This window comes from Thermobia domestica, chromosome 8 (genome assembly GCF_964235325.1).
Source record: "Thermobia domestica chromosome 8, izTheDome1.hap1.1, whole genome shotgun sequence".
NCBI classification, from domain to species: Eukaryota; Metazoa; Arthropoda; class Insecta; order Zygentoma; family Lepismatidae; genus Thermobia; species Thermobia domestica.
Window position 1 is genome coordinate 174455750 of NC_137461.1, and position 23314 is coordinate 174479063.

Here is a 23314-nt window from a genome sequence, read left to right on the forward strand (position 1 = left end):
TTCACTTGTGTGTTTTAAATGATAACATTCCAGACCAATCGAATACTACTTTTCTTTCATAATATATACAGTAACTCTTACTCGGCGGCTAATAAAGCGAAAGCAAAAAAAAAAAAAAAAAAAAAACGCGCACAAAACGTCGGCTCGAGCGTATTTGGTGCGTTTCGGAACAATAGACCGCCTGCTGTTTAAAAGATGTCTAAAGGAAAGAAAGAAAGGAAAGCGTGTTCCAGGCAAGGGGATTTTAGCAAGAAACAGCTGCTTGGAAGACGCTTTGTGCAGAGGATTGAAACTCTTCTACGAGGGCTACTATTTATATTTTGAGCCTTGGCAACACTGATTCTAGTTAGGCGCTATTTGTTTTTGTTTGCATAGAAACGTTTGACATTGTTGACCACAACGTACTTCAAATGTTTTCTCAATAGCTTTATTTGTGTTGTTTACGTTGACTTGGAGATTACGTGACAACAGAAAAATGAAATTAACTCGTGAAAATTTTCGTGCGATGATTTATTTCAATTTTGGACGTGGATTATCAAGACAAGAGTGCATCGATCAATTTACTTCACATTTGGAGATCAAGCCCCATCCTTTGCCACTGTGAAACGCTGGTATAACGATTTTACTTGTGGCCGCCATTCGATGACTGACGAAATTCGCGAAGGTCGTCCAAAATCAGTTATTCAAGAAAAAATTGATGCTGTGCAAAACCTAATACTGCAAGATCGTCATGTGACATACAGTGAGATTGAGGCAACCCTACGCATTAGTTCCACCAGCATATATAAAATATTACATGATTATTTAGCTGCGAGAAAGGTTTGTTCTCGTTAGATCCCACATAATTTGACAAATACTCAAAAAGAAGCTCGCGTCGATTGGTGCACACAAGTGCTCAATAAATACAATGGCGGTGCTTCAAAAGACGTGTAAAAGACTGTAACAGGTGGCTCAGTGGTAGAGCGTTCATCTTCGGTGCTTGAGATCCATGGTTCGATCCCAACTCGCGCCGTGTGGACTTTGTGGTGGACAAACCGTGCTCGTGGGTTTTCTCGGGGTTCTCCCGTTTCCTCCCACTTTCTTCATTCCACCGTTTCACTCATCTCTCATCATCACCGTCTCATTTAGCCTACGTCCCATCATCACCGTCTTGGGACGTAAAACAAAGATTTCATTTTATTCCCATGTACTAGAAGTTAGCGGCCTACCACAGCCAGTGCTTCACTTCCAGGTGTCGAAGTTGGTACACTTCTCAATTCTTTTTAATCAGGTTACTTATGTTAATAGATGTTTCTACAACTGCAAACGGAAATGAAAGAGTTTAGCCGGTTTTATGCCCATGGTTATAGTCTTTAGGCTATCAAGATAAATGTTAAATACCAAGGAATAGTCATCCGAGAAATATGGACATTGGTAGAATGTGAAAGTAAGAGAAAATAGTTGAAATCAAAAATCTCATACGCATGATTATGGTCCATTGTCTCACACAGTTCCACCTGTATCAAATACAGGGCACTACATACTGGAAGTGTGAGGTTCCTCACTCGGCGAATATTCGAGCTCTTACATTTCTAGCAAGCAACGAAGTTCAGGCAATTCGTTCTGACTGGCTGAATATTTGTCATATGAGCCAGATCACTAGCCTTGGTCATTCATAAGGTATTTCATACCGTTGGTGTGGTCCTGGTCACGTGGTATGACGTCATAACCTTGAGTTTGGGGAATCAGGAATTTACCTCTTAAATTCAGGAATTTTGAAGAATTGAAAAAATTGAACAGATCCAAGAGTCCTAAACATTTCTCCTAAAAATTCTGGGGTTCTGACATTATCCCTTGGATAAGTAAAAAATCCCAAAAAAGTTGGAATTTGCTTTTTAACGTTAATTTTCTTCTATGATAAGTGCTTATGATCCTATGAAGGGATATCACACTTCCTTTCATGAGTGTCAACGGCCAGTTAATGTATCGCTGTGATTCCTTCCAACAGGTGGAGATAGGCCAACTTTAAATTGGAGTTTACGGATCTATGCATGTGTATGCATGTTTATGATCCTATGGAAGAGTACCTCACTCTCTTGGTAGGTATTTAAGACTAGTGACATGTCCTTGAGGCTGCTTCGAAGGGGTGAATAGTTGACTATGATGGAAAAAAAAAATGCCAAAAATGGAAATTTTCAATCTTTTGACATTCTTCTCTAATGAGTGTGTTTATGGTCCTATGGATGAAATCTAATTCTTTTGATCGGTGTCTACGAGAAGATGCCTACTGTTGCAGTCTCTTTGATGGGTGGGTTTGGCAATCCTACACCCGTCATGCTCTAAAGTGAAGCTTATGGTCTTATGCTTATATATCGGTGTTCATGGTTCTATGAAAGGACACCTCCCTCTCTTTCATAGGTCTCGAGAACAAGTTACATACTTCTGGGGTTCCGTTCATGGATGAAGGTGCGTTAACCATGCATTCTTCATGCTCTAAAATGAATAAGCAGTGCCTATAGTCTCATGCCAGGCCCGTAGCCAGGGGGGTCTATGGGATCGGGCCCCCCTAATTTTGCCTGGCCCCCTAAAATCTTCACGGTTGGCTTGCAAATTAACTATAATATGGTTGGATCGGGCCCCCTAACTTCAGCCGCCTCCCCCAACATTTTTGGGCTGGTCACAGGCCTGTCTCATGCTTACATAGTGCTTGTGGTCTTATGGAGGGAATATTACTCTCTTTCATATATGTTTAGAACTAGTTACTTACCCTTCTGTTTCCTTTGAATAGGTGTAAGTCCTTCTCTTTGATGGGCAAAAATCGTTAAAAAAAATCAATTCTATTATATAATCCATTAATATAAAGTTGTTCTTACCGCTATTCCCGGAGCTCCTGGAAATCCTGGAACACCTGGGTCACCCTGCAGAATAAAAGTTTAATTAATGTAATGTTAAATGCTACAAGAAAACAGGAATATCACTTACATATATGTAGTATTCTCTAATGCAGTGTATTAATAATTATAAATAGCAGATCTAGTAATTATTTCCTTTATAATGAATTATTCTCTTACAAACTTACTCCTTTTTGTATATTAGGATTCTAAACGATGAGATTCTTTTGTCAGATCCTTGACTAGCGTATTTACATCTTTCTCACAAATATGAATTCTTCACTCGCTCCTCGGATGGTGTAATAACTAACTAGAAGAAGGATTAGCTATATTTTCAGTATTGAATGATGTATTATTTCTTCCTTTTTCAAAGCTGCCATCGGCTAACAACCTCTCAGAGGGCTACACCCCTTATACGGAAGGGAAGTTGCAGGGAGTCGGGAATTGATAGACGGGCAATAGGCTCTCTTATTGATGGCAACTTTATTTAGTAATTTTTCGTTTGGAGGACTTTATGATCTTTGCAATCATAAACATATGACAAGGTAGGTGGAAATCTACGTTTTATACAACTATCGGAATTAACGATATACAATAACGAAAATAATATAAATGAATTAATACAGAACAAGAATACCTTTTATATTATTTTAATGTTCTAGTACATTCACCAACAAAGCTAGTACCTTTTTCCTTCTCTTCTTTTCTCATAAATAGAGGAAGAGGTACAAATATGGAATACCATTTACTTTTTGTTTGACGAAATCAATATATTTGCATAAATTAACACCAAAAAACTCTATAATAACATATCCTAAAAAAATATCCAAATTTTGTGCTGCGTAAAGGAATGGGAAATATTTATAAACATCAATTTCCAATAAAGTTGCAAAATTCTTACTTTAGAAAACGGGGTACAAATATGGAATATCTTGAACATTTTCGATCAAATACTTTCAACAAGCAAAATTAGTGAGCTAAAAAAGTTGAAAATTAAACCAAGTTATAGGAACAAAGTAGAAACGAGCACCACTGACATATTACGTCATTGTACAGTTCTCTTACATAAGTCACAAACATAATAACCATGTTCATAACCTGCACAAGCAGTGTGAGCCCACTCAGGGCACATCTGGCACATAACCCATTCTTCCCCTTCCTTATCACATGAAAATTTGCCCGAGCAGAAGATGCATTCAGCGTCCTCGCTATAGGATATTCCACCTTCACCAATATCAATATCAGAAGAGTCGTCTCTCACACTAAATGAACTGTCACTATCACTCGCAGTGTCGGACGTTTCACATCTTGCTTGTCTTCGTTGTCTCTTGTTTCGTTTGGCTCCCAGAGACATTTCAATGGACGCTTTATATGGTGTTGAAGTCAGATTATTGACAGTTCCTTATTTTCTTCCCCTGCTTCCCCTTTTCTTCCCTACGTTGGGCACAGGCGATATGTCCCATGGAGTAATCACTGTACCGCTGGTAGATGCTCCTGCTTCGTCGGCCACAGAAACACTCCCACTGCTTGCCCCAATTCCTTTCTGTTCAGCTTCACTGACACTGTCCGTTGTTCCACTGGATGCAATGAAATCTGCATCTGTGAAAACATTCCGATTTACTAAGTAGAGCCCTGTAATTCGAAAGCCATTCACGGCGATTTCACCAGTCTGGCATTTGAGATAGGCCTTATCAAAGAGTTCAGCAATGTCCATGTTAGTCAGAGGACTATCATGAAGCCTTAGCCACATCCGCACTTCCTCGCTATAGTAAGACTTCAGTGGACTCATTAACGTTCTGTCCAGTGGCTGCATTTTGTGAGTAGCATGAGGGGGGAGGCATAAAATGCAGACATTATTATCTCGACCCAAGTTAATGACATCTAAATTTCTGGAGTGGCTATAATGACCATCCAAAATCAAGAGAACAGGTGACTCAGGTGACGGTTTCACTTTGTCGATGAAGTGGAGGAACCATTGGGTAAAGAGATCATTCTGAATCCACCCTGAGGGATGACAAGCAGCGACAGACCCAGGCGGGGCACCTCTCATCAGCTGATTGTTCATGTTCTTGCGGGGGAAATGAACATGGGTGGAACGAATATTCCACTAGCACTCATGCAAGTTACGACTGCCACCTGAGAACCTCTCTCAGCAGAACTTAGTGCTGCCACCTGCCGCTTACCCTTCACTGCAAGAACTCCTGGTACTTTGCTATGCATCACACTCAATCCAGTTTCGTCCACATTAAATATCCTGTCTGCTGGGTATTTTTTCTTCTCTATTTCTTCAGTTAGGAGGTCGAAAAATTTGTTGACATTTTCCTTTGTGAAACCGGTGGCCCGTTGGAAAGAAGTTGCTGTTGGCTTTCGAAACGAGCATCTATCCTTATGCCTTTTCAAGAAGAGGCGGAGCCATCCTCTACCAGCTCTGTCTCCCAGAAATGGATTTGGAATCCCGTTTCTTTTGGCTATCTGAAAGGCCATTGTTTATAAGTCTCGTCTGGTCAGTCCAAAATATTTGCTTTCCATTGTTAGAGCATATTGAAGTAGTTGTTCTTCAATTTCTTGCGGCAAAAATGTCTTCATCCCAAGCTTGGTTTTGGTGGCTTCATTCACTGTCACGTCTGATTTAGCCAGTCGGAAGAGAGTTGCGCGTGGAACATTAAATGTCTTGGCTGCCTTCAAATAGCCCATCTTTTTCTGTCGCACCGATTTTGTTGCCTCCTGCATAGCAGCCTCATCCCACACTTTTCTAGCAGGTGACAATTTTCTACCTTTCGATGTTGTCGCCATATCTACAGTTGAAACACAGTTCTAGAATAAGGGTCTAAATATGGAATACCAGGTATTCCATATTCGAGCCACTACTGTGTTGCGAAACAAAACGTCAAAACACTCACAGTTCAAACAATAGAAAAAACTAGATATGTGGTAATGTCGCTACAAATGTCCTCTTTCCAAACGAACAGAAGGGTATTTGAATAGGCACGTGTATTAGAAATATACGACGAAATGCTCCTTACCTACAAAAAATTCACTTCACCGGGAAAACAATCAAAAGAAACCGACGCGTTGCTTTCGGCTTTAAACTCAACAAGACTACTTTTGTTAACAAAGGAAGGAAGGAGGGATTGTTTCACAGTTTGTTCGCTAGAGTACTCACGTTACCTTACGAGATATTATAGTATTCCATATTAGTGCCCCTATTCCATATTTACCTGTTCCTCTACATTTGGGAGAGGAACAGGAATCTCGTGAACATTTGACAATGTTCGAAAATTTCACTATTAAGGGTGTCGGGAGGAAACAGATACATTTCTATCGATTTTGTGCTGTAACTTATAGTTAATACTATTGGGGAAAATAGGAAGTACAAAAGTGTCAAAGAACGAAAGATTAAAATTAATAAATGACCACAGTAAACAATGTTACATTACATATTTGGTGGTCCGTTTAAACTGTAGGCTATTAAGGAATTAAAACTCGATTTTTTTCAATAAGCCCATTTTCTGATATTTTTTGTTTTCTCCGGCATCCCCTATATTTCTCATGATTGTGTCATTTTAGTGATTTTACAGTGAGTTCTAATACGGCAATTAAGTAGAGATTCCGCTCTGATTTTTAGATTGGGGTTGTAAAGTCAAAATTGGGAGGATGTAAGTGGTTTGCACGGTTTGTATCGAATTTTGACTGCAGAAAATTTAACGTTGGGTTTCCAATCAAGATTTTGGTGGTCACTCCCCAACCACAGCGAAAGGGGGCTGCCGGGAACTTTCTCATAAGATATTAACATTGTAAAATGTAATAAATAGAGTTACAAGGGAGCAAAAAAAATTAGTACTTTTTTTTTCTCCATAAGTTACTACGAAATATTTTTGCTGGGTGAACACACTGTACAGAATATGATAGAAAAGCACGAGGGAGATGAGCATCAGTCAATATTCGTCGAAAAGTTGACGATCAAGGTGCTCTGGTGGTATAGTGTAGCAATACCATGTAAACAGGTGAAATGGTGAAGAATGTTTTCGTGCTGGAGAGGACTTAAGTGTAAGATGATGCATTGTTTTAAAGATGAGTGGTTGGAGATATGGGTACATAGCAAAAAATGAGGTGTTGAAACAACACAAAATGACTACCACTTCAGCGTGTTACTTGTGTGTCAATTCAACACCAAGTTTTTTTTTATTTACTAATTGCTAGCCACAGGCTAGCATCCTCTTAGAGGGCTACACCCTCTTCTAGGTGGGGGTGTTTATGTGATAGGGCTCAAGGATTAGCAGTTTGATGGGCTAAGTGACTTTGTATATTTATTATTTATTTATTTATTATCACAAACCTGGACATTATGATCTTTGCGATCATAATCATAAAATTGTGGTAAGGTAAACAATTTTACATTAATTAAATGATGAGTTGTTACGCTAAGAGTGAAATGAACCTAAATAAAGTGATGAAAATATAAAGAATATGAAGAAAGTAACCTCAGAAAATAGATAAATAAAGAAATATATATAAATCTATAGCAACATGTAGAAATATAGATATTTGCATACACATAAAATGAACTTCAAAATACAAATATAAAATATTGATGGTGTTGAAACGTTCAGCTATGATTTAGAAAATATTGAAAGTGAGTGATGGAGTGAGGTGCGATACACAGGACAACACAGGATATTTTATTAAGACAGGTGAAGTTATCTTCTGCCTAGGGGCTGCTCTAGGCTGATGAAGACATAAGGAGCCCTGTTAGAGACAGAAGGACTTACTGTGCAGAAAATGATGGAAATACATGAGGTAGATGGGCATGAATTTGATAGTCGTCGAGTAACAGTAAATCTGGGTGCTCAGGTGGCAGTGTATAGCTAGCTGTAGAGAGTGAATAATTATAGCGGACTGTGATGAACTTCTGGCGAAGGGATTCGAGATGAAACGTGATGTCGGGGAATGTGATGAGATTATATAAGTTGCGTTTTGGACTGGGTAACTGAATACGGTGTGCGATGCGTGACGCTCAAGGACACGTAACTTTTCGTAGTATGGAGGAAGAGGGGAAACCCAGGCGATAAAACCGTAGGTAAGGACTGGGCGCATGAAGGCTTTGTATGTGTTAAGAACTGTTTTAGCTTGTAGGCCCCAGGTTGTGCCAGTTAGGCGCTTTAGGAGGTTCAGACGCTGATAAGCTTTCGCAGCTACTTTCTTCAGGTTAGGTTTCCATGTGAGGTGTGAATCATAAAGAATGCCCAGATAGGTAACTGTTCGAGATGGAACGATTGGAGTGTCATTAACTGTGAGTGAGAGCAGTGACGGGTTGCGGTGAACTCTAGATCGTTTTCGGGGTGGTATGAAAGTAATGGCCTGTGTTTTTGCGGCATTTATTGAAAGACTCCACTTCCGACACCAACTAGTGAACCGATTAATCGCTTTCCGGAGAGTGTGATTGATCTGGTGGATAGTATTTCCTAAGGCCAAAAAAGCGGTGTCATCTGCGTATTGAAATAAATATACATCAGGGGAAAGTGCAGGAAAATCGGACATAAAGATGATGTATAACAACGGTGAAAGAGCAGAACCTTGGGGTACTCTTGACAAAAGGAAGATAGGATGAGAAGGTTGATTATTGATGCTGACGTAGGAGAGACGACATACAAGAAAGTGATAAATGAAGCGAATATAAGTAATGGGAAACGCGAAATGTAGAAGCTTATGAAGAAGGGCCAGATGCCAGACTTTATCAAAGGCTTTTTCAAGGTCGAACAGAAGTAGGCAGAATGGTTTAACGGAGTTATAATGATTTGTGATGAGACTGGTGAGGCGAAGGAGTTGATCATTGATAGAGTATGAAGGGCGAAAACCTGCTTGGTGAATAGGAAGGATATTTTTTTTGATTCTAGGTACGAGTGCAATCTTTTAACGATAATGGGTTCTAGAATTTTGCTAAAAGTAGATGTCAGTTGAATAGGTCTATAGGAAGATGTGGCAGTAAGTGGCTTGTTTGGCTTCAAGAACATGAATGTTTTAGAGGTTTTCCAGTCCATTGGAAATAATCCGGTACGGAGAATGAAAGTATAAATGAGGGCAAGAAGTGTCAGGAGTACTGGAGGACTTTCTTTAAAATGTCGGTAGGTTATATTGTCAATACCTGGGACAGAGTTTTGTTTGCGATTAACAACAGTAATGATTTCAGCTGTGGAAATGGGTGTTGTAAGTGGATGATTTGGAAGCGTATGTCAACACCAAGCACTTTTTACAGGCTAGCCTGATGGGTTAGCTACCTTTCAGAGGGTTACGCCCCCTGTTAGGAACTAGACGTGATGGTTAACTACGGAATGAGTATGTTAGATGGGCTAAGTGATTTAGCTACAACATTTACATAAATAAGTAATTTTGGAGGAGGAGACTTAAGGAACATTAATCCTTAACATTTGGTGCAGGTATATACACAAGGAAAATAAACATTCAGTATATTTTAAACAAATAAAGGATAACCAAATGAGAATGATCATTAGGTATAGAATTCATGATATGTACAAGTATAGCAATGGGAGTGAAAGATGTGGTGAAGTTCATACACATGACAACACGTGGATGATATTAAGTAGACAAATGAGATTATCTTCAGCCTAGGGGCTACTCTAGGCAATGATGAAGACGAATGAGGCCCATGTTAGTAAAAAAATGGTAATCACTGTGCTGGAAATGATTGGGGAATGAGAGGAAGATGTTCATGAATGACGTAATCTGTGATTATAAGTAAAGCAGGATCTAACGGTGGTAGAGTATAATGATATAATGTGAAGAGGAGCGAAAGTGGAGGATGATAATAACGGTGAGGTGTAGGATGAAGTGCTAAATAACGCATTGTGTCCTGTAATAAAGGATGTCGTGTTTCGAAGCGTTTGGTGATAAATATTAGCCGCAGCTTTTCTAGGTAGTATTGTAAAGTAGGAAAAGTAATTTTGCGATATAGATCCTGTGTAGGACTAGGCAGCTTAATGCGGAACGCCGTACGGAAAGCATGGCGTTCTAGAATTAAAAGTTTATTGTAGAACTTAGTGGGTGCAGCTATCTAAGCAGTAAATCCATAAGTAAGGACAGGTCGTAAGAATACCTTGTAGGTATTTAGGATGGTGTGTGCTTTAAGGTCCCAAGTCAATCGTTTCAATAGATTGAGTCTATTATAGGCTTTTGTAGTAATGACTTCCAGGTGTTGGGACCAAGAAAGGTGGCGATTATAGGTAATTCCCAGATATGTGACAGTACTACTGATTTGAATAGGCATCCCATCAACGTACAGAGAGAGATTGCGTGGATTTCTGCGAACTTTGGAAGTTCTACTGGGTGGTAGGAATATGATGGCTTGGGTTTTAGCTGCGTTGATAGTAAGCCGCCAAAGAGTGCACCAAGTGTGAAAGCGATTAATAGCAGTCTGTAACTTAATGTTGAGCTGCTGGATAGTTCCTCCAAGTGCGAGAAGGGTCGTGTCATCCGCATATTGGAAGAGATGAACCTGATCTGGCAGGCGGGGCATATCAGCTACATACAGAAGGTATAGTAAAGGAGACAAGGCTGACCCTTGTGCTACTCCAGAGAACAGAAAGACGGGATGGGACAAACTGGCTCGTACTGAGATATAGGTGATACGATTTGTAATGAAATGGTAAATGAGGCGAATGTAGGAGATAGGGAGCTGAAAGTGCAGAAGTTTGTATATGAGCCCATGGTGCCAGACTTTATCGAATGCTTTCTCCAAGTCAAATAAAACTAAACAGAAAGGATTAGCTGAATTATAGTGTTGAGTAATGAGCGTTGTGAGTCGAAGTAGTTGATTATTTATAGAGAAAGTTGGTCAAAAAACCTGCTTGTGTGACTGGAAGTAGGCCGTGATCTGAGATGAAAATATGTAATCTTTTAACTAGGATACGTTCCAATATCTTACTGAATGTGGATGTAAGTTGTATAGGCCTATAAGACGCAAAATCCTGAGGAGGTTTATGTGGTTTGGGAAACATTAGCGTCTTAGATGTTTTCCAAGCTAGAGGAAAGAAACCAGTTCGCAATATGAATCTACAGATATTCGCAAGAAGTAGCAATAGTGAAATAGGGCATTCCTTGATATGGCGATACGTCACGCTATCTAAGCCAGGTGTAGTATTTCGTTTATTATGGAGAACTTGAGAGATTTCGTGAGTGGTGATTGGGGCGGAAACAACAGTATTAGGAGGTAAAATATGAGTAGTATTGGGTTGTAGTTGTTATGATGAAGTATTGAGTCTGTCTGCAGGTTGAGGTGTTTTCTCAAATGGCGGTGTGGAGATACTTTGTAGGTGATCTGCAAAGACATTCGCTTTATCGCTAGCGGTACTAACAGGTGTATCACCCAATAAAATGGGGTAGGGTGTATTAGAGAATTTGCCACAAAGCGCATTGAAGCGGGACCAGAATTTAGTAGGATGCGATGTTTCAGACAGGGTGTTGCATGTCTTTACCCAGCACCGGAGTCTATATGCTTTGATGTAATTGTGCACTGTACGTTGAAGTTGTTTGTGATGTCGGAGTGCTTCTGGGTTGCGAGTGTGGAGATATTCTCGATAGAGCTGACGTGAACGTTTGATCATGGAGAGATAGTGTGGCGGAAGTTTAGGCTGATATGGAACAGATTTCGTTGTTGGAATATACAAGTTGCTGGCTTCCTGGATTGCGGATGTAATGCGATCTACAGTCTGGTATAAATCGACACATGTGGCCGGTTCTGTTATATCACTGGTGAGGTCTGAAATATGTGAACGATATTCATCCCATTTAGCTTTATCGTAGCGCAAGCTCACTCGTACTGGTAAAGAGGAATGGGTTGTAGCTGAGTATGGTTTGTAAACAAGCTTGATTGGTGCATGATCACTACCAAGAAGATCAAGGATTTCTACAGTGCAATGTGAGATAAGATTTGTGGAGACAATGACTGTGTCAGGCTTGGTGTTTGAGATTGGGCGTGTAGCTTGTGGAAGATCAACAATAACCCCAGTAGTGTGGGTTGGTATGAAGTTAATGAAATTTGTCCGGTCACCATCGCTGCGGCTATGCATATTGAAATCAGCCATAATGATGCATCTATTGAAATTATTGGAGATATATTGTACGAACTGCTGAGGTAATGGATGATTTGGTCTGATGTATATAGTTGCTAGGGTGCTGATGACATTTTTGAAATAAACTGTGGCAAGAAGATGTTCGGGAAGAGCTGTTGTAGTATACTGATGCTGGCGATAAGGGATCTGAAGTGAAATCCCTATGGCTACTCCCCCATTTGCACGAAGTGCAGGTACGGGATTTGCAGAATGTAACATGGTATATCGTGGTAAACGCCAAGTACGAGAGTTTGTTATAAATGTTTCATTGAGTAAGAATACTGTAACATTTTCCTCCAGAAGAAGCTGTCCAAATAAAACTTTGTGTTTTGGTAGTGATCGGATATTCAGAAAGAGAAAAGTTAAAGCCATGATGTTAAACGAGTGAACTACCATGTGATTTATGAAAATGAACAGTGTTTCCGGAATAAGTAGCAGTAAAATTAACATGAAAAGTGGTTTTTGTTGCCAGAATGATTTGCTGTAGAATATGCGGCCTAATAAAGGGGTGGATGTTTTGCAAAGCTAGCGTTAGAAACGTCAATAGCTGATCTAATGAAACAGGAGCGTCAATTGGATGTGGTTGGGTTTGAACTGCTGCCGGTGGTCGCAAGGGAACAACGAGTTCACGATGATCCTGAATAGGGTCTGGCTTTGCCTTACATTTGTAACTGTAGGCCGGATGCTGTTCATTACAAGTGGCACATTTTGGTGGCAATTCCAAGTTATAACAAGTCCGGGTGTTATGAGGACCAGCACAATAGCCACATTTACTGGAACTTCTACAATCGGATGTGTGATGGGAATTGTAGACCTGGCAACGTTCACAGCGGTTCGGCATTGGAACTGGTGTTCGCGATAGTTATAAATGTATGCACCTGACGCTAGTAACTCATCAATTGTGTCTTGATGGTTTGTAAGCACACGAACTATATAGGTAGGACCTTTATCGTTTCGAATGCGTATTACTTTCGTAATAGTGTGGCCCTCTAGCTTGAGCTCCTCTTGGACCTCTTCATCTGTATAGGAGGGGTCAACCCCCCGAATAACGACAGATAACAATGGCGGTCGCTTTGGTGGTGGAGGCTGCTTACGTGTGGAGGAGTTCAGAGATTGAATCTTTGCATTTGGACCAAAAGTGTCAATAGGCACTTTGTTTTTTATTGTGGTAAGGAGAGTTGGGTCCGGTGTTTTTAAAATGATACCATTTCTTGTATGAACAATTTCTGAAATAGCTGCTCGAGGGAGGTATTTGCGCAGTTGTATGGCAACAAACTTTACATTGCTGAATTTTGCGTCGAAATTAGTGAACAACATGGAATGAACTGATGGTGGAGTAGATCCGTCAGAACGATTTGAAGTTGTAGTTATGTCCATGGGAACTTGGTTGAGATCTGAATTAGACGAGAGATGTTACTTTTTCGGAGGTAGAGATTGTTGAAGACGTTCGGTATAACTGTCTGTATGTTCTGATGGATGTGGCGATCTGCTGCGGACAGAACCAGAAGAGATGACTGAAGTTGCAGAGGCAACTGAGGCTTGGGAACCTCGCCGCTGCAGAGATTTGCTAATACTAGAAGTGTGACTCGGATCCCTGCGGGTCCTGCCCTTCGGGGTGCTCTCGGAGGGTGCAGGTAGAACTTGAGGTAACCCTGTATGTTTGCCTTTCATCGTTTTGCCTGATCCTAGCCGTGGGTCCGCCATCGAAAATCCGCCCTTGGGCTGATGCCCAAATGTAAATGCAAAGATGTGTGCCTATAGATGTGCGATGAATGATGGTTTTACCCGACAGCACTGAAAAGCGCTGTCAAAGCGCTGAAAGAGAGAGCGTATGCGTGCTGGTCTCGATTGTGCGTGTGCTACACAATGTCCTCGAAAGCCAGTTAACACTTCCCAGCTAGGCTAGGCTTTATACAAAAGACAGCTTATGACGTTTGGTACGTCAAGCTGATCGGAAAGTATCGAACACCACGGTCACGGTCACGGTAATTGTGAAGTTTTGAGTAGAGTATCGGGCCGAAGCCCCTGACTCCATGAGTTAGATGGTATAAAATATATGCAACATGTGCAGGTGGTTTGTTGGGTAGTACTATTGTTTTGTTAGGCGTGATAGACTACATCGGCAACTGTCGCAGAGTAGCTGATGATGATATCAGTGCGAACGCTGGGAAGATATTAAATGCGTGGCGTGCGATAGACATTTCGTTGAGCGAATTCGGTGCCAATGTTAGCTATTGCTGGATTAATGTGTCTGGGTAAAGTACGCCAGAACTTACTGTGAAGATGTCGCAGTAGTTCTCGAACAGTAGGAAGTTCTAAATCTTCGAGAATTTGTCTGTTTCGTGTATATCTGTCGTGACCAGTGATTATAAAACCAGCTCGAGTTTGCACACTTTCAAGTGTTCGAAGGTGACTGTATTAAGCGTGTTGCCAAGCAGGGCATGCATATGAGAGAGTGGACAGGACTATCATCTTAAGTATGTGAACGCGGACCTCATGAGAAATTGAACAGCAGCGAAAGATGGGATATAACGCTGAGATTTTCCGTAAAGCTCTTTGCTTGATGTCGCTGATATGTGCGGCGAATGTTAGCCCACGGTCTAAAGTCATTCCCAAGTATTTGGCGTGGGTAGCGTGAGGAATGTGTGCGTTCTCGTAGATAAGATGTCGAGGGACGCGGATGCGTATTCGACTGTGGATGACAGCACAACTTTTGTCTGAATTTACTTTAATCCTCCAACGTCTTGCCCATTCCTGAAAACTTGTTAGTTGACGTTGCATATAGATGTAGCATTGTGCAAGGAAGCTACTGGTCCTGAAAAGCGCAGTATCATCGGCGTACATTGCGAGAAAACAATGTGGTAGGATCGGAAGATCTGCTGTATATAGAGTATATAAAAGCGGTGAAAGTATAGCACCCTGTGGAACACCTGCTTTGATAGTCCTAGAGGAGGATTTGACACCGTCAACAGACACATGAAATTTTCTGCCAATGAGGTAAGAACAAAGTAAATGCAGAAGACGATCTGGAAGACCTTGCGTGTATAGTTTATATAGTAACCCTGCTAACCAGACTATCAAATGCTTTTGAGACATCCAGATATACTCCAAGGGTGTGTTGTTTTCTGTTGAAAGCCACTGTTAAGTGACCTACTACGCGTACAAGTTGCGTAGTAGTACTATGTTGTGCACTAAACCCAAACTGATGGGATGGTATGAGATCATTATTGACTACATGCTGCCTCAGCCTCCAGAGTAATACACGCTCAAATAATTTACTTAAGTGTGACAAAAGACTGATCAGCCTATAGTTTTCTGGGAGCAGCGGATTTTTTCAAGGTTTGGGTACAGTGATGATACGAGCTTCCTTCCAGGTCTTTGGGAAGTAGCATAGTTAAAGGATGGCATTAAATAAATAGGTTAAGAAGACCAGTAATTTCCTTGTTGGGTGTTTCAATATCTCAGTTCTAATCCCATCAGGCCCAGATGCTGTCCTTGCCGGCAGACGTTTGATATGTCTTTCTATTTCCCGAGGTGTTACTAAAGTGATATCATCTGTAGGGTTTTGTTTACTTATGGTATATAATGTGGTTCGGAAGTGCTGTTGGAAATAAGAATCGAGAATTGCTCTATTGGGCTGGAACTGTTCTTCCAAAGAGTCGGCGAAAATATCCGCTTGTGACTGAGGGTCTTGAGTCAGTCCTTGAGGTCCTTGTATGACTCTAGCTTTTGAAGCGTTTGTAGTATGTTGGAATGCTTTGGAGTATGTCCAGATTTTGCGATCATTTACTGTAACATTGCGAAAAGTGTCTTCCCAGTATTATTGGTTTTGTCGCATAGTCAGCATCTTGAGCTTTGCACGCAGTTTGTTCCATAGTGTCTTATATGCTGGATGTAGTGTATGCTGCCATCGACGCCTAGCCCAGCGTTTCAGATGAATATACAGGTGTAGATGAAAACTGTCGCATTGACCGGTTTGGGTTGAAGAGATTTTGATGGTGGTACTTGCTGTCTCTGCAGTACGAAGTGCTAAAGTGACGTGGGAAACTGCTTGTTCTATGTCCTCAATGGTGGCGTGTCTATCTCGTAGATCGATCATAGTGTTTAGTTCCCGTTTAAATACATCCCAATCAGTTTCTATTTGTGCGATGAGAGGGGTGGTATGTTCGAGGCTGCGGTGTGAAACGTGGAAAATGACAGAGTCATGATCAGAGTCTAAATCCGAGATGACAGAAGGATACGTCTTTGCAAAGAGCGACATCAAGCACATCGGGTTGACCATCGAGTTTTGGATGGTGAGTCGGGTCTCGTGGGGCACTGATGATGAAATTGGACGTTAGGATATATTGGTGTAAGGCGTCTCCTGCGTTGTTAGGTTTAATTGAGTGCCATTCGCCATGCTTAGCATTAAGATTTCCAGCCAAGATGACTTTTGGCCCTAAGCTAGCTATGATATCGAAGTCCGTGGGCTCTAGTTGTGTGGCCGGGGACCTGTATCCAGTGACTAATATTAATGGAGCACCTGGAGTTATTAGCTCAACAGCAAGGGCCTCCAAAGTAAGTAGGGGTGGTATTGTAATCAACCTGATTGGGAATGACATTTTGATGATAAGTAGCAATCTTCCTTTCTGTCTACCCACTCTATCCTGTCTGTACACAATGTAGTTGGGTAAGCGCCAACTAGTGATTCGAGCGTTTCGTGTATAAACATAATATCAACTTTATGTTGGATGAGAAATCTAATAAGCAGGTGCTTCTGCCCTTCGAGACCATCTGCATTCCATGTAGCAAGAATAAGGGAGTGATGAAGAACCTTGGATTTAGAAGCAGCCATCGTCAACTATTTCCGCTATAGTTTCTATTGCAACTGCATCCTTAGAAGCTGAATCGACTGCTTGTCGGAATCGCGTAATCCCACGTTTGATATGCGTAATTATTTTACGGAAAGGTAATTCCTTGAGGAAGGAGAGAACGGACTTTAAGTCCAGATCTCCTTTAGAGTTCCCTTGATTGAGTGCAGAAGTTGACTGGATGTTGGAAGAAATGGGAGCTTCAGGATCATTATCTGTAGCCATTTCCTGGTTATTAACAGAAGTGGGAATGGAGGTTTTCTCTGTCGTTGGTTCTTGTAAATTTTTCTTGGGTGCTTCTGGGTGTTTCTTCGGCTGCTGTGCCGGTAATTTTAGTGCTTCAGAGTAAGACTTAAATACCGGGCAACCACGGTAATTTGCCGGGTGATCTCCCTGACAATTTGCACAACTGGCGGGTGTGGATGTGTCTGGTTTACTGCAAGACTGTGTGAAATGCAGTTGTCCACATTTGAGACACCGCGGGTGAGCTTGGCAGGTATCTTGAGAATGCCCCAAGCGTTGGCACCTGTAACATTGCAGCACTGAAGGAGGCTTATAGGGTTCGATCTGGACCTTGTAGTGTAGCAAGTTATTAATGGCGTATATCTCTTTAACAGCTGCAGTTCTCTCCAAAGCTACCAGGAACAGTGGCATCAGTATTTTCTTATCATCAGTCTTGCTTTTGCGAGACATTTGGTGGACACTTATTGGTTTGAAGCCTAGTCGTATAAGTTCTTCCTTCAGGTCATCTAATTCGGTGTCAATAGGCAGTTTACGGACAACTACCTTTATGGGCCTTCATTTTTTGCTACTCCTGTGGCATATTCAGTTTGCGTTTGCTCACAATAAGTTTTCATAGAGTTATAGTCATCTTTGGTAGCCGCTTGAAGTCGGATGCGCTACTTATTCGGCTGAGCTAAGGGAGGCTCCTTCAATGCGCGCGACAAGGTCTTTATAAATGTATATGTGTTTGTTATTCCGTATATGAAAATCGGAGGCGGCCTGAAACTGGAGAGCTTGTTAGTCGGTGCATTGTTGTTGCTGGTACTAGTATTATCTGCTTGCTCAGGTGACAAAATATCGAACCTATTACTGGTGGGAAGAGGTGGATATTCTTGGATGCTATTAATGATTTTCTCTGCCTTGTTGAGGTTCTCCAAAGAAGACCTTCGTCGCTTGAGTGTTCCCACTATTGTGAAATCCATATCTTCAGTGTTATGCGACGTTAATGGCTGCGATTCACTTGACTGTTTAAGTGTAGTTGTCGTTTTCACTTTTAGCTTCGCTGGGGCGGTTGATTCTTTCTTTTTGCCTAAAGGCAGAAGAAAATCTTCCGGTTTATACGTTGATCGTATTATTTTGCCCCTAATACTAGGATTCTTGCATGATTGTGCCTTTTTCTAAGTCTTGACTGGGGTCTTCTGAGAAGTCATCTTTATAGCGAAAGTGGGAGACGGCGCCAGCTTCCACAAAGGAGGGTAGTGGAGTGCTTAGTAAAAGACATGTTCTTAGAGCGATGCTCTAAGTTTGGACTTTAATAATATGCCTTTTCCTCCGAAGAGGAAGCACAGAAAGTAATCGTTAGCCGGTAAAGATGCCGAAGTCGTCAACTGGTTTGTTCAAATATCTCTGCCTCCGAAGAGGAGAGTATCAAAATAAATCGTTAAGCCTAAAGAATAGCAAGGTCGTCTAAAGATAAGATCAAGTTAGTGTGTCAGCCTCCGTGGAGCACAAAAACAATTCGACGGTTGTTTATTAACCTCGATGAGGCAAGTAATCCAACCGTATATACGAAGATCGCGAATAAATTCAACAAATAGGGATGGAGTACCTAAATGACTCGCTTATTTTTCTCCGCCAGCTACGGATACCCTTTTTTTTAACCTGGTTAGAGCTCCAGGTGGCCAGTTCGAACACCAACACGGTCACGGTAATGTTGAAGTTTTGTGAAGAGTATCGGGCCGAAGCCCCTGACTCCATGAGTAAGATGGCATAAAGAATATATATAGATGTGCAGGTGGCTAGTTGGATATTACTATTGTTTTATTATGTCTGGAAGTTATTACGAGCTGTGGAAGGATATTAAATGCGTGGCGTGCGATGAACATTCCGTACAGCGCATTCGGTGCCGATGGTGGCTATAGCTGGATTAACATGTCTGGGCAAAGTATGCCTGAATTTATGATGGAGATGCCGTAGAACTTCTCTAACAGGAGGCAGCCCTAAATCTTCCAGAATTTGGCTGTTGCGTGTATATCTGTCGTGACCAGTGATGATGCGACCGGCTCTCGTTTGCACACTTTTGAGTGTTTGAAGATGGCTTTTAGAAGCATGTTTCCAGGCAGGACATGCATAAGAAAGTGTGGACAGGACTATCATCTTGAATATGTGCACGCGGACCTCATGAGAGATTGAACTGCAGCGAAAAATGGGGTACAATGCAGAGATTTTCCGTAATGTTCGTTGCTTTATATCTTTGATGTGTGAGGCGATCGTGAGCCCATAATCTGATGTCACACCCAAATATTTCGCATGCGTGGAGCGAGGAAAGTGTGCGTTCTCATATATAAGATTTCGAGGGGCGCGGATGTGTCTTCTACTGTGAATGACAGCGCAACTTTTGTCGGCATTTACTTTAATTCCCCAGCGCCTGGCCCATTCCTGAAAACTGTTTAGTTGACTTTGCATATAGATGTAGCACTGTGAAAAAGGCGGTATCATCGGCATACGTTGCGAAAAAGCAGTTTGGTAAGGTCGGAAGATCTGCTGTATAGAGATTATATAAAAGCGGTGAAAGTACAGCGCCTTGTGGGACACCTGCTTTGATTGGCCTAGACGAGGATTTGACACCATCAACCGACACATGAAAGGTTCTGCCAATGAGATAAGAACGAAGTAAATGCAGAAAACGATCCGGAAAACCTTGAGTGTATAGCTTATATAATAATCCAGCTAACCAGACTTTATCAAATGCTTTTGACACATCCAGGTATACTCCAACGGTGTGGTGTTTTCTATTGAATGCCACTGTTAAGTGATCAACTACTCGTACGAGTTGGGTAGTAGTGCTATGTTGAGCACGAAACCCAAACTGATAAAAGGGTAGAAGATCATTATTGGCGACATGTTGTTTCAACCTCCAGAGGGACACACGTTCAAATAATTTACGTAAGTGTGACAGAAGACTTATCGGCCTATAGTTTTTCGGAAGCAGCGCATTCTTTCCGGGTTTAGGGATGGTGATGATACGAGCTTCCTTCCAGGTCTTTGGTAAGTAGCATATTTGAAAGATGGCATTAAATAAATATGGCCAAGACCAGTAATTTTGAGTTGGATGTTTCAGTATCTCAGGTCGAATCCCATCAGGCCCAGGTGCTGTAGACACTTGATGTGTTTTTCTATTTCCCGAGGTGTAACTGGGTTGATGCCATGTCTAGGATTTTGAGTTCGTATACTATATAAGGTAGTTCTAATGTGCTGGTGGAAATAAGGATCGAGTTGGCCTCTATTGGGCTGGAACTGTGCTTGCAGAGAGTCAGCGAAAGTAGCTGCTTACAACTGAGGGTCTTGAGTCAGTCCTTGTGGTCCTTGGAGGACTCTAGCTCTGGAAGCATTAGTAGTCCGTTGGAAGGATTTAGAGTATGTCCAGATTTTACGATCATTTACTGTGAGGTTACGAAAAGTATCTTCCCAGTACTGTTGGTTTTGTCGCTGAGTCAGCATAATTCGACGGTTGTTTCCTCAGCTTCAAAGAGGCAAGTAATTCAACCGTATATACGAAGATCGCGTAATAAATTCAACAAATGGGGATGGAACACCTAAATGACTCGCTTATTTTTCTCCGCCAGCTACGGATTCCCTATTTTTTAACCTGGTTAGAGCTCCAGGTGGCCAGTTCGAACACCAAGCTTTTTTTACATTGCTAGCTAAGGCTACCTACCTCTGAGAGGGTTACGCCCTCTTTTAGGGAAGTGATTTGAAAGGATTGTTGGTGTTTTAGATCGGTGGTTAGTCTAAGTGCTTTATTTATTTATTGCATCACAGTAATGGTCATAAGGAACTTTGCGTTCCTTAACATTAGGTGGAGTGATAAACGTAGATACATATATTCAACATAAAATATACATACATAGCTGTTATGAATGTAGATGAACAATGATCTACAAAATATTAAATGAGGAACACTAAACAATATACAATAAATACGATCAGGAGAATAGAAGATAAGTTATAGTAATGCGGTAGTAGTTATTTAATTGATGAGGATGAAGTATGAGATGAGGTGCAATCACAGGACAACACTTAGGAAAATGTTAGCGGACGAATGCAGTTATCTTCTTGCCTAGGGGGACTCTAGGCTATAATGAGAGACATGATGAACCCAAGTTAGTATGAGAATGTTACTGTGCATGAAATGATGGAAAAATGGAAGGTAAATGAGCATGAGTGACGTAATCGTTCAGAAGCAAGAGTGAGGGATCATCAGGAGGAAGAGTGTAATGGTATAACGTAAATAAAAGAGATAATGGAGTGTGAAGATAACGTGAAGGTATAGGATGTAGTGCTAAATAGTGCATTGTGTCGAAAAGTAGTGGATGCTGGATTTGAAATTGGCGGCGTATGTATGAGAGTCGAAGGGATTCAAGATGGTACTGTAGGGCGGGAAATGTAATGCGCTGATATAATTCGTGTGGGGCTGGGTAATTTGATGCGATAAGCAATTCGGAAGGCATGGCGTTCGAGAATAAGGAGTTTGTGGTAGATTTTTTCTGATGCGGCAATCCAAGCTGTGAAACCATATGTGAGAGTAGGGCGAAGAAAGACTTTGTAGGTGTTCAAGACTGTGTGTGATTTGAGACCCCAGGTCGCTCCTGCGAGACGTTTAAACAGGTTGAGACGATTGTAAGCTTTAGTTGAAATTGTTTTAAGGTGTTGCATCCAGGTGAGGTGTGTGTCAAACGTGATGCCTAAGTATGTGACTGCTTTTGTAGCTTGCAGGAACCTGGTCTACGTGGAGAGACAAGCAAGGTCGATTTCTGCGGACTTTGGTTGTTTTCTTTGGTGGTATGAAAATGATAGCCTGCGTTCTTGTAGCATTGATGGTGAGTTTCCAGTGTCGGCACCAAAGGCAGAAGTCAGAGATGGCTGTTTGTAAGATCTTATTTATATGCTGGATGGACGTTCCTAGCGCGAGAAAAGCAGTATCATCTGCGTACTGTAAAGAATAAATGTTGTCTGGAAGGTGTGGCATGTCAGCAACAAACAGAATGTATAACAAAGGTGAAAGGGCAGATCCCTGTGGAACTCCTGACAGTAAGAAGATGGGATGAGATAAATGTTCGCTAATGGCAACATAGGTGATACGACCTGAGAGGAAGTTAAAGATAAGTCGTATGTATGCTGGAGGAAGTTGAAGCCTAATCAGTTTATAAATAAGACCGAGATGCCACACTTTATCGAAAGCTTTCTCGAGATCGAATAAGACTAAACATGATGGTTTCACTCTATTATAATGCGTAGTGATAAGGCTTGTGAGACGTAAGAGTTGATCGTTTATGGAGAAACAAGAACGGAAGCCTGCTTGAGTGAGAAAAATGATATTTCTGGTGTTGAGGTAAGTATGAAGCCGTTTAACGAGAATGCGTTCGAGAATTTTGCTAAATGTGCTTGTGAGCTGGACTGGCCTGTAAGAGGAGATCTCATGAGGAGGCTTATGTTGTTTTGGAAACACAAGAGTTTTAGATGTTTTCCATGGTAGAGGAAAGTAACCTGTACGCAGCACGAACGTGAAGAGATTGGCGATGAGAACGAGTAATGTAGGTGGACACTCTCTGGTTTGACGATAGGTAATATTATCAAAGCCAGGCGCTGTGTTTCGTTTACGTTTGACTGTATCTGTGACCTCTTCAACAGTGATAGTTGACGTAAAAGCTTCGTTGACACTGTGTTCATGCATGATGTTGGGTTGCAAGAATGGAGAGGTGCCAGCACTGTCTGCAACATGGGGTGTAGATCCAGGTGGCGGTGGGGTGAAGATGTTCTGCAGACGGTCTGCGAAAGCATTTGCCTTCTCCGTATCTGTTTGAGCAGCAGAATTGCCCATCAGAATTGGGTATGGTGTTTTTGTGAACTTGCCGCACAAAGCGTTAAACTTTTTCCAGAATTTGGTAGGATGACTGGTCGTAGACAGGGTATTGCAGGTTTTAACCCAACAACGAAGTTCATATGCCTGGATGTAGTTGCGCACAGTTCTTTGCAATTGTTGATGATGGAGTAGGACGTTAGGATTTCTGGTGCGAATGTAATCTCGATAGAGTTGACGAGAGCGTGAGATCATAGTCAGATAATGTGGGAGCAGTCGAGGTTGATATGGGATATTTTTGCTAGTGGGAATGAAGAGAGTGCTAGCATCCTGTATGGATTGAGTAAGTGTATCAACCGTGGTGTATAGATCGTCTTCTGTAGTGGG

At 41.5% G+C, this 23314-nt stretch overlaps 1 protein-coding gene across 1 annotated transcript in view; it reads right to left on the reverse strand.

Annotated features, from left to right (window-relative positions):
* The window catches only part of LOC145693355 (uncharacterized), a 1690974-nt gene that overhangs the window by 1479034 nt on the left and 188626 nt on the right, over positions 1–23314 (reverse strand). The window contains exon 3 of the mRNA XM_081769282.1: positions 2853–2897. Coding sequence (XP_081625408.1) covers positions 2853–2897 — 45 coding nt within the window. The remainder of the gene's footprint in view (positions 1–2852; positions 2898–23314) is intronic.